The sequence below is a fragment of the Oncorhynchus mykiss genome, chromosome 3, assembly GCF_057628025.1.
Source record: "Oncorhynchus mykiss isolate SJ-2025 chromosome 3, ASM5762802v1, whole genome shotgun sequence".
Taxonomy (NCBI): domain Eukaryota; kingdom Metazoa; phylum Chordata; class Actinopteri; order Salmoniformes; family Salmonidae; genus Oncorhynchus; species Oncorhynchus mykiss.
This window is the reverse complement of record NC_143024.1, coordinates 66,302,440-66,314,707: the sequence shown is the minus strand read 5'-3', so window position 1 is coordinate 66,314,707 and position 12,268 is coordinate 66,302,440. Positions and strand designations below refer to the sequence as shown.

Genomic DNA, 12,268 nt, shown 5'->3' with positions numbered 1-12,268 from the left:
CAAATGTCTACTCCTGAACTTTTTACTTCCCATAACAAAGGGGTTGAAATACTTATTGATTCAAGATATTTGAGTTTCATTTTTAATTTGTAAAAATCTCTAAAAACATATTTCCACTTTGACATTAAATAGTACCAGCAAAACACCAGTCAATGTCAACAGTGAAGAGGCGACTCCGGGATGCTGGCCTTCTAGGCAGAGTTGCAAAGAAAAAGCCATATCTCAGACTGGCCAATAAAAGGAACAGATTAAGATGGGCTAAAGAACACAGACACTGGACAGAGGAACTCTGCCTAGAAGGCCAGCATCCCGGAGTCGCCTCTTCACTGTTGACGTTGAGAATGGTGTTTTACGGGTACTATTTAATGGAGCTGTCAGCTGCGGACTTGTGAGGCGTCTGTATCACAAACTAGACACTCTAGTGTACTTGTGCACCGGGGCCTCCTAGTCCTCTTTCTATTCTGGTTAGAGCCAGTTTACACTGTTCTGTGAAGGTAGTAGTACACATCGTTGTACGAGATCTTCAGTTTCTTGGCAATTTCTCGCATGGAATAGCCTTCATTTCCCAGAACAAGAACTGACTGATGAGTTTCAGATGAAAGTTCTTTTTTTCTGGCCATTTCGAGATATATATATATATATATATATATATATATATATATATATATATATATATATTAATTTAATAAAGTGTAAAGTGACTATGCATCAAGGATGGATAATAATAACATTAAAAATAAAGAACAGAGTAGCAGCAGCATATATATCTGACTGAGCGGTGGTAGGCAGAAACAGGCGCGTTTTGCCAGCAGCTCTTCGTTGTGCGTCAAGCATTGCACTGTTTATGACTTCAAGCCTATCAACTCTCGAGATGAGGCTGGTGTAACCGAAGTGAAATGGCTAGCTAGTTAGCGTGCTAATAGCGTTTCAAACGTCACTCACTCTGAGCCTTCTAGTAGTTGTTCCCCTTGCTCTGCATGGGTAACGCTGCTTCGATGGTGGCTGTTGTCGTTGTGTTGCTGTTTCGAGCCCAGGGAGGAGTGAGGAGAGGGACGGAAGCTATACTGTTACACTGGCAATACTAAAGTGCCTATAAGAACATCCAATAGTCAAATGTTAATGAAATACAAATGGTATAGAGGGAAATAGTCCTATAATTTCTATAATAACTACAACCTAAAACTTCTTACCTGGGAATATTGAAAACCACCAGCTTTCATATGTTCTGAGCAAGGAACTGAAACGTTAGCTTTCTTACATAGCACAGATTGCACTTTTACTTTCTTCTCCAACACTTTGTTTTTGCATTATTTAAACCAAATTGAAAATGTTTCATTATTTACTTGAGGCTAAATTGAGGCTGATTTTATTGATGTATTATATTAAGTTAAAATAAGTGTTCATTCAGTATTGTTGTAATTGTCATTATTACAAATAAAAGTAAATGTCAGTTGGCTTTTCTTAGCCGAGCATTCAGCGTTAGAGACAGCAGGTGCGGTAGAGAGAGAGAGTCGAAAACAGCAGGTCGAAAGGTAGCACGTCCGGTGACCAGGTCAGGGTCCCATAGCCGCAGGCAGAACAGTTGAAACTGGAGCAGCAGCGTGAGCAGGTGGTCTGGGGACAGCAGAGTCATCAGGCCAGGTAGTCCTGAGGCATGGTCCCAGGGCTCAGGTTCTCCGGGAGGAGAGAGAGAGAGAGAGAGAGAGAGAGAGAGAGAGAGAGAATTAGAGGGAGCATACTTAAATTCACACAGGACACCAGATAAGACCGGAGAAATACTCCAGACATAAGACTGACCCTAGACCCCCGACACAAACTATTGCAGCATAATGGCAGTGAGTTTGGCCCCAATGGTGTAATGGGCTGTATGCACCACCCTCTAGCACGGAGGTCAAGGACGGTACATTTGCCATACCAAGCGGTGATGCAGCCAGTCGAGATGGTGCAGCTGCAGAACTTTTTGAAGAGCCAAGGGACCATGACAAATATGTTCAGCCTCCTGAGGGGGAAGAGGCGCTGTCATGCCCTCCTCACGATTATGCGGGTGTGTGGACCATGTTAAATTCTTAGTGATGTGGACGCCAAGGAACTTAAAGCAAAGGAGCAGGGGTTCATGTACTCTACATACTCCCTCACACTAACACAGATATGCACAGTAGTTGTCCCAGCTGCCTCTCGCAAGCCCCTGCCGAGTGTGACGTTCACAGTTTGTGGTTCTCGACGTGAGGGCCGTGGCATTCGTGAGGAGTGTCCAATTTCTTGGTCTCCCCTGACTCTGTAGCTTTGTGGCATGCCGACTGAACATCAAGTCTTTGTGCGGAGGGAACTGTGAGATGTGTGTCAGAGGGTACTGGGAAACCACGGCTCACACGTCCGCCACATAGCATACTGATGCTAAATGACCATGTAATCACCATACTGATGCAGCGGTCTCCCAGCTGACTGTCCCGTCACAGGAAGCTTGGCCTCAAACTCTCTCTCTCCCTCTCTCTGAGAGGAAACTAGGGCTTTTAATAGTAACGGAGTCATGTTGCAGCAGTGGTGTTGCAGAATCCCCATCCCACAGTAGGAAAAACAACAGCCACCCAGTCAAATGGATCTGACCTCCTACTGAGAAACAGCCCTTTTTCCAGCTTTATTGTTGGTTCAGCAACAACCGTAGAGAGAGTAGGCTTAAAGTGGAACTCCCCCAGTGCTCAATGCTCTCTGACTGCGTTGTCAGAGAGCATTGGGGGGGGGGGGGCATACAGTAGTGCTGTGGAAGATGGAACATACCAGAACGAAACAGACTGAACCCACACGGGGCTGCCATTTGACTGTTGACCTTAAAACTAAAGAGGCCGATGATTAGCCAGGCATGATGACTTTCTTGACCTTATCTTATGTCTTTGTCAGCAACACAAAAGCATATTGGACTTATACTTTGTCATGTCATTGTGGTACATGTCATTGCGAGGTCCAAATGTATTTGGACAATGGCACATTTTGTTGTTTTGGCTCTGTACTCCAGCACCTTGGATTTGAAATGATACCAAATGAGGTTAAAGTGCAGTCTGTCAGCTTTAATTTGAGGGTATTTTCATCCATAACGGTTTAGAAATTACAGCACTTTTTGTACATAGTCCCCCCATTTTAGGTGTTTCAGATTATGTTGTGCCCAATGGTAAATAATGTAGTGTGTTATTTTAGTCACTTTTATTGTAAATAAGGAAATAACATGTTTCTGAACATTACGGATAATCATGAATGCATGATGAGTGGGAAAGGCATAAATATCATACCCCCACAAAAATGCTGACCTCCCCTGTTATTGTAAAAGGTTACCATGTCTTGGGGGTATGATCTTTCTGCCTCTAGCTTTCTCACTCATTATTCACGATTCATTCAGGATTATCCATAATAATGGTACCATCCACATGAATGTAGAAGTGTTCAGATTAAAACACGTTTTCTTTTTTCAATAAGTGTCTCCAAAATGGAACAGTAAATACTTTCCATTCATTTCAATTGGGCACAACATAATCTGAAATGCAACCAAAACAAACTGCAAATGATTCCAAGTCTTGTAGAGTCACAAGCTTGATGTAGTCATTGTGTGTTAGGTATATCGGACCAAATACTAAACTTTTGATGACTTTAATACACATACAGTGCATTCGGAAACTATTCGAACCCCTTTTTCCACATTTTGTTACGTTACAACCTTATTCTAAAATTGATTTTCATCAATCTACACACAATGCCCCTTAATGACAAAGCAAAAACAATTTTTTTGATATTTTTGCAAATATATTAAAAATAAGTATTCAGACCCTTTGCTATGAGATTCAAAATTGAGCTCAAGTGCATCCTGTTTCCATTGATCATCCTTGATGTTTCTACAACTTGATTAGAGTCCACCTGTGGTAAATTCAATTGATTGGACATGATTTGGAAAGGCACACACCTTTTCTATATTTTTATTTTATTTTACCTTTATTTAACTAGGCAAGTCAGTTAAGAACAAATTCTTATTTTCAATGATGGCCTAGGAATAGTGGGTTATTAACTGCCTGTTCAGGGGCAGAACAACAGATTTGTACCTTGTCAGCTCGGATTTGAACTTGCAACCATCCGGTTACTAGTCCAACGCTCGAACCACTAGGATACCCTGCCTAGTGGTCCCACGGTTGACAGTGCATGTCAGAGCAAAAACCAAGCCATGAGGTCGAAGGAATTGTCCATAGAGCTCCGAGCTCCGATTGTGTCGAGGCACAGATCAGGGGAAGGGTACCAAAACATTTCTGCAGCATTGAAGGTCCCCAGAGCACATTGGCCTCCATCATTCTTAAATGGAAGAAGTTTGGAACCACCAAGACTCTTCCTAGAGCTGGCCACCTGGCCTAACTGAGCAATCGGTGGAGAAGGGCCTTGGTCAGGGAGGTGACCAAGAACCCGATGGTCACATTGACAGAGCTCCAGAGTTCCTCTGTGGAGATGGGAGAACCTTCCAGAAGGACAACCAATCAGGTCTTTATGGTAGAGTGGCCAGATGGAAGCCACTCCTTAGTAAAAGGCACATGACAGCCCGCTTGGAGTTTTCCAAAAGGCACCTAAAGAACTCTGACCATGAGAAACAAGATTCTCTGGTCTGATGAATCCAAGATTGAACTCGTTTACCTGAATGCCAAGTGTCACGTCTGGAGAAAACCTGGCACCATCCACACGGTGAAGCATGGTGGTGGCAGCATCATGCTGAGGGGATGTTTTTCAGTGGCAGGGACTGGGAGATCGAGTGATGATCGAAGGAAAGATGAACAGAGCAAAGTACAGAGAGATCCTTGATGGAAACCTGCTCCAGAGCGCTCAGTACCTCAGACTGGGGCGAAGGTTAAACTTCCAACAGGACAACGACCCTAAACACACAGACCCTAAGTCTTTGAATGTCCTCAAGTGGCCCAGCCTGAACTTGAACCCGATTGAACATCTCTGGAGAGATCTGAAAATAGCTTTGCAGCGACGCTCCCCATCCAACTTGACAGAGCTTAAGAGGATCTGCAGAGAAGAATGGGAGAAAGTCCCCAATACAGGTGTGCCAAGCTTGTAGCGTCATACCCAAGAATACTCAATGCTGTAATCGCTTTAACAAAGTACTGAGTAAAGGGTCTGAATACTTATCTAAATGTGATTATTTTATTTTTTTATACATTTGCAACAATGTGGGGTATTGTGTGTAGATTGCTGATGAAAAAAAAAAGATTTAATCCATTTTAGAATAAGGCTGTATTGTAACAACGTGGAAAAAGTCAAGGGGTCTAAATACTTCCCGAATACCCTGTATACCTGAATTTGTCCGAATACTTTTATTTCCATAACATGGGGGGGACTACGTACAAAAGTACTGTATTTTGATCCTGATGTAGATGACAATACCCTCAAATTAAAGCTGATCATCTCTACTACAACCTAGTCATTGTATCATTTTAAATCCAAATTGCTGGAGTACAGAGCCAAAACAACAACAAATGTGTCACTGTCCAAATACTTTTGGATGTCACATTAACTATTGCAATGCCACAGAAAATGGTAGATTTAAGGTTGGCCACAGCAAACTAACAGCCACGTTTTGACTGATATGATTAGTCACTCAGGTATTCTAGCATGGTCAGCCATACTGCACCATTGATGATCCCCAGTCCGATGGCTTAACGAAGGCCTTGCATAATTCTCTCTTGAGGGACCCTGTGGTCTTCTGACTGCATCCTAATGCAGATCTATGGCTCTCCAACCACCCCAGGACCAGTATCTTTACTGTGCTAACAATCTGTCTCACACTGGATCAATAGCCAATCAACTGGCTGTTTGTTTGCAAGTGAAAACAACCCAGCATACACGTGACTGGGTCTGGTTCTGGATGGTTGAACCACGGTGATCTTTAGCGCTTAGTATAGACCGTGTCAGTTTTGTGAAGTGAAAACTTTGACGGTATGGAAATGTTGTAGTTTTGTCAACTTTCTGTCAATAATTCTTTGAAATCATTAGCTCATTTGGCCTCTGTGTGATCTTCTGTTAGACTATCTAGTATTTGTAACACCTTGCTGGCTGTGGGCCACCTTCAGAGCTAGTTCTACCTGACGTGATCTGACCTGAATCGGTACAAACTGATCACGTTACCAGGTGAGCTCGAGGGCTCTGAAATGTTCTACCCCTAGTCCTGATGGGGAGGAAAGAGGAAGAGGGGGATTCGAAGTGATAGAGTGCGAGATGAGTGCCATCAGGAGGTCTCGTTTTCTACCACTCCACCCCTTCCGCCCTCCCACCCCTGCGGTCTACCCTGACGGCATCTGCTGAGTTGGTGTTCAGGTGATGTGATTGCCTTTTACATAGCTTGACTGCTGCTCCTACCCTACCTGTAGCAGTGGTGGTGTGTGCAGCTGGTCTAGCACACAGTAGACTCACATTAATGCTGTGTTGAGCGGTCTGTTCCCATCTGGCCAGATCACATCCAATTTGGGCAATCAGACTTTTTGAGCTGGAGGGGTGAGTGTTTGAGGTGACTACAGATGCTCCAAACTGTCCCACAACAGTGCAGTGGCGAACATCTCTGGATGACATGTACAAAAAGGTCAAGTATCTGAAATAATCCAACAGCCTTTTGTGAACGAACACCCGCACTTGACTTTGCCGATCGCTACTTTAAAGGAAAACATTTGCTTACTATGACTGAGCATTGTGGTTGCCCCACCTAGCAATCTTTAGATGAATGCACTAACTGTAAGTCACTCTGGATAAGAGTGTCTGCTAAATGACTATGTAAATGTAAAGGTCATGGAGGAGAGGAGCCATGCAGCCCTGTGTTCTGAAGTAACCTTGTTGGGTGTTACAAATCATGTCACAGGGTTACTGAAGGCCATTGATTGGTCAGTTTGGTTTCTGAAAACGTCTGAATGGCCAAACCAAAGAGTGACTGAGGGTTTCAGAGTGCATGTCATCTCTGCCAGTCGTGTGTAATAGACATGTCCCTGGGAGTCAAAACAGTGACATTGATGCAATCTGACAGGAAATTCAACTTGTCTCTTTTCCTGTATTCGCTGTAGCAGGGGAGGGACAGTATGTAGTTTTGACCTATTCCCTGAGGGAAATGGTTTATAAATATGCAAGACTAGGTTGAGTATATCTGCATTTTTACTTTTGAATTAGTTTGAGGACATTGTCTTGTTTGTCAAAGAACTGTTCTGAATGTCATCATTCATCTCCATTGTTATGTTGTGTTATGTCGTGTTATGTCGTAGTATAACCTAATATAAGTCTCCCCCCAAATATCTGTTTCTTTGTAACATTCTGCATACAGAGGTATTTCAAAACGCTTTTAGCCAGGGAAGAAAGGCAAGGCCCACACGACCACAAAGCCTTCAGATTGTTATAATGGGGCAGATTAATACGCAGACCTACGTAGGGGGGGCTATTTCAAGCTCTGTGCTGCGCTCAGCTCGCTGCCAAAATATTTAGCAAGGCTGCAGAGTTATGTAAAGTGTGTGTGGGGGGGGGGGGGGTGCAGCAGTTGAATCCCCAAGGTCTCAGCTTGGAGTGTTCCGGGCTCCCTGTTCTAACTGTTCGTTCTAAGTCTGTTCTGTCTGCCTAGCTGTGCTGAGGGCTCTTTAACGTAGTGATGTTTTCTTTGCTCTGTTGCTATAGCCTGACTGTAAAGCTGGAGCACATTCCACCCAAGGCGAAGTACAGCCATTTGCATTAATTAATTTACCTCTTGAAGAGGTGTTTTGAACAGAAGAGGTGTTTTGAACACTGGTGTACCTGCCTGCTGGGAGGATGTGAGCTAATTCAGTAGGAAAGGTTACATGGTTCAGTTCACTAATGGATGGCCGCTAACGCTAGTCCGTCAGTCAGTGTCTGCTTCAACTACAGGCTTTGTTTGGTTGGTTTCCGCACTGCTTTCCTCCTTCATATCAGTGTCTGTCTCTGTCCTCCCCACGTCCTTGGAGTTTCACAGAAGATCAACGTCATAATCTACCCCCCAGGTCATCTGCCCTCTGGCTTTCATCTGCCCTCTGGACTGTAGAGACCCAGTAGGATGGATTATGACTCAAAAAGCAGGTTACTAACCAGCCGTCTGATTGTGATATTCATCCCCATTTACATACAAGCTTTCATGCAATGTCAGACAGAGAGCGAGATCTGTAGAGCTAATTGTTTTTCCCTGAGGGTAAAGTAAGCTATTGAGTAGCAGGCACAGGCTCTTTTAGATGGCATGCTAGGAACTAAGTATTGTACTAATTGTAAGTCTCTCTGGATAAAATCGTCTGCTAAATGACTAAAATGTCAATTGTAAGTCGGCCACACACATTGTCCTTAAGTCGTCACCATTTTAAAGCATTATGTCTCGCGCTTATCTCCATAAGTTGTTGTTGGCATGGTTGACATTGTTGTTGTTGTCTGAGACTCTTCTGGCCTTTTCCAGCCCTGACCAAGCCTCATTCTGAGCTTATTCTCAAAGGAATTAATCCTATCTTGGGAAACGTGCATCTGTGAAACTGGAGCTTGATGGGTAAATAATGCGTTGATGTCCCTGTGCAGATTGGAGGAGAGTTTACAGTTGCTTCTTTCACTTGCCTTGGCTCCTGATACCAGGGCTGTGTAGTCTTTTAGTGGACTCCGCCCCCTTCTACCCTCATCAATTCCCAATCGAACCCAAATCCTGGACCACTAATGAGAAGAGAAGAAAATAGGCTTTTGTTGGATGCGTTTGTTGTTGCTCTCAGAATTGTGCTGTGCTGTGCATGACCTGAGCTGGTGTGGTTTAATAAAGCTGGCCCTGGAAAAGGAAAAGGGCAGGGGGCAAGCTGACCCAGGAGAGACAAACAGAGCCAAGGATATCAATCGCCTTGAGCTGCTCCTGCCACCTGTGCCGCTACGTACGCTGCCATGCCAACCTGGCCCCATTTCTCCTCTCAATCATCTAACTGTCCCCAGACAGGCTTTTGGGAATTAATTTGACTTTATTTAATTTAAACTCTACGCACAGAGTACACACACTCTCTCTCTCTGACACACACACACACACACACACACACACACACACACACACACTCTCTCTGGCCCAGGCTTTAACTCCCCAGTTCTGTAGTGGAGGTACTGCACTATAGTGTTCCATTCCATTCAGCAGGATCAATTAGGCCCAGATACTGTGTATACACCGGCTGGGGAAACCGAGGTTGTCACAGACAGGCAAAGATGGGTTGTTCACTGTGTTCCTCCAGACTCCCTGTAGACTGGGGTTATTTACAGCCTGGTACTGGGTACAGAACAACAGGCCAGCAGAGCTAATTGAGGAATCCTGAGCCCTCCTGGGTTCCTCTCAGGCATCTTGTTGTTGGAGGCTGTTTACCCAGAGCCAGAGCTTTAGCAGTGCAGCATGGCCCTCCATATCTACCTCCATCTCCACAGTCTGGCAATGGGGACCGTATTCCCTGGCTGGACAGACGCTCTGCGGGTAATGTTTTCATAGCTCTTGTTGTAGCCGTGCCCTCAGTGGTCGTATCATGTTTTGCTTGACAGGAAGTGCGCAGGGTTTGTTGGTAATGTTTTCATCCCACTGTATCACTGCCATCAACCCCTGATGCAGCTTACTGCATTGTTATTGAATGTCTCGCTCAGTCATTTAAACTGATGAACACACTGTATATTGGCCTAAAGATTTTCAGAGCAGTTGGAGGTAAGATGTTTGTAAAAATTAAACAAGGATATACAGTAGATCCAGAAAAGCTCACTGATGTTGTTTGTGTGTCTTGTTCTAGGAGGATTTCCGTAATAAGGTTCAAGATTACATCAAGCACTATGCCAGATGATGACTGCGTCAGCTGCGCCGGCTGCCTGCAACCCCCCCTTTCTTCGACTGCGCAGCTGAACCCCGCCCCCTAACGTCTCGTCAACCAACCAACCGCTGCACATTGCTGACACGCCCTGACTGCAATACAATGACGCTGAAAGAAAAAAAAAGATTTACAAGAAAAATTGTTTTTTAAAAGTTTGAGGGATTATGCTTTAATTGCCCTGAGTGGCCTAGAGTAATCATGCTGCGTCACCGCAGGGATTGTCCAATGACGGGGCCTCTCTGTGTGTCTGAGCCAATAATAGTGAGCGCATGTGGCAGTGAGGACCCGGGATTTAACCAATCCACTTAGCTGTTATTTAGGAATTGACGAATCAAAGAGAAAGATTCTGTTAGTGTTTCTCAGTTCTAGTGCCTGCCATGTCTGGTTGCAAAGAAAATGCACACACACACAATCCCTTCACACACATTGAAAAGCAAACGCACTCAACTAGTTACTCACAACACACAGCACTTGGTTGTGCATGCACACCCACCCAGCCACACAGAAACACACACAGCTGGAAAAACAACATCTCTGTTATGTCACTCATTCAAGGCCTGCACTCCCCCGCCCACACCCACCTCATCAGACAGCATGTGAATGACAAGTGCCACCGACCCAGTCAGTCCCCATTCTGTTGTCCACTTTACTCAGCGTACGTCTGAAATGGCACCCCTTTATATTGCCCTACTTTTAACAAGAGCCCTATAGGCCCTGGTCAGAAGTAGTGCACTACATAGGGAATAGGGTACCACTTCAGACACTCCCACTTTCTGTCTGTTCTGTTCACTCATCCACAGGGGGAACACAATTTACCGGTGCCCCAGACACACTGTAACACTGTCCAGATCAAGCTCCTAGGAAAAGACTCCAGCTGTACCACAGTACAAGTTCTACCACCACACCTGAACCTTGACCTTATCTCAGCTCCCCTGACCTCTGGGGAAGCCAAGCGTAGAGGGCACTGTGCCTCTGATAGTCTGTCTGTCTTGCTCCATCCCTCCATCCTGACGTTTCTCCTTCCACTCTCTTAGGCCCCACCACCCTCATGCATTCTCCTCTGCCCCCATGGAGGTAGAGGGAATACGAGGGCTCTCTTCTCTGCTAGGTTGTGTATGAGAGTCCTCTGTTTTGAGGCAAGTGAGTGGGGTCTCCTCTGTATGCATGTCCTCATGTGTCTGAATGTCCCCCTGTGTGTGTGTGTGTGTGTGTGTGTGTGTGTGTGTGTGTGTGTGTGTGTGTGTGTGTGTGTGTGTGTGTGTCTGAGAGATATGTAGATCTTTGAGTGTGTGGGTTTGTTGCTTCGCTTTGCCTGGGCTGGCTTTGTGCCTGTATGTGTGCATATTGGAACGTTAGATTCAGTGTCATCACTGTATTAAAAAATTGTATTCACATGTTTGCATGAGGCAAAATGTATGTGGCCAGGAGGTGGTGTATTTTACAGTAGGTATGTTAGAAGTGTGTGTGTGTGTGTGTTCAAATGGACAGGGGTTCATGTGACTTGTTTTTAGCATGCTCTGGTTCCTAGCCCCACACTCCTTATTTTACTGGTCCAGCTAGCCTAATTCTCTGTGGGGCTCGGGAGGGTCTGTCTGTTCCTCAGTTTAAATCCTCATTTTTTTTTCTCAGATTGTATATCCATTTTTTAAGATATATTAAAGAGGATATAATAAGGAAAAACATGTACTTATTGTGTTTTTTCTTTCTTTCCACATTCAATGTCCTTATCACACATTCATGGATTGTAATTGCTGGCAACAATGTTAATTGAGAGTTTTTTTGCAATGTTATAACTAGTGGTGCAACAGATCACAAAACTCACGGTTTTGGGTTGCAGAGCGGATGATTTTTCAGATCAGCAAAAAAATAACAGACAAATAACTTTGCTTTCCATTTATTACTTAAATAACACAAATAAAATAAAATCTTAAAATAAAATATTCAATACTCAATTGTTAAATTAAAGTGCAATATGAGACATGATACCTCCTTCCTTTGAACAATAGTGAATGAAAAAAAAATAGCCTGTGTCCACATCATCAAAATAAAGAAAGAAAGAAAGCAGACCTGAGCTTATAACTTCAAATTCTCTAATGGCAGCCTTGACATCTCTAGTAATGGCTGCTGCTCAAAATGGAATTCCACTTATGACATGTTGGAGAGCTATCTTGTTGTGACATGGTGTACGAGCTCGTGGGTCAGTAGCTGTAGCATTTCCTGCTTGGTCTTAAGCACATGAGCGGCTGTTGTTCTTCGGTGGAAAAAGGAAACCACCTCCCTGATCCTCCCAAGGAGGCGGTCCATCTGGTTCACTGAGATTCCCCTTTGGGATGCTAAATTGATCACATGTGCAAAGCAAGCTATCTGTGGCCCCAGTCCAGCTTCTATCACTGCATTTA

At 44.3% G+C, this 12,268-nt stretch overlaps 1 protein-coding gene across 2 annotated transcripts in view; it reads left to right on the top strand.

The window, feature by feature from the left end:
• The window catches only part of LOC110520213 (NEDD8-conjugating enzyme UBE2F), an 88,185-nt gene extending 76,636 nt beyond the window's left edge, over window positions 1–11,549 (top strand). For both annotated transcript variants that reach the window (XM_036974604.2, XM_090229947.1), the window contains one exon: window positions 9,792–11,549. In XM_036974604.2, the coding sequence (XP_036830499.1) occupies window positions 9,792–9,842 (51 nt within the window). In that variant the 3' untranslated portion in view covers window positions 9,843–11,549. The remainder of the gene's footprint in view (window positions 1–9,791) is intronic.
• The last annotated feature ends 719 nt before the right edge of the window (window positions 11,550–12,268 follow it).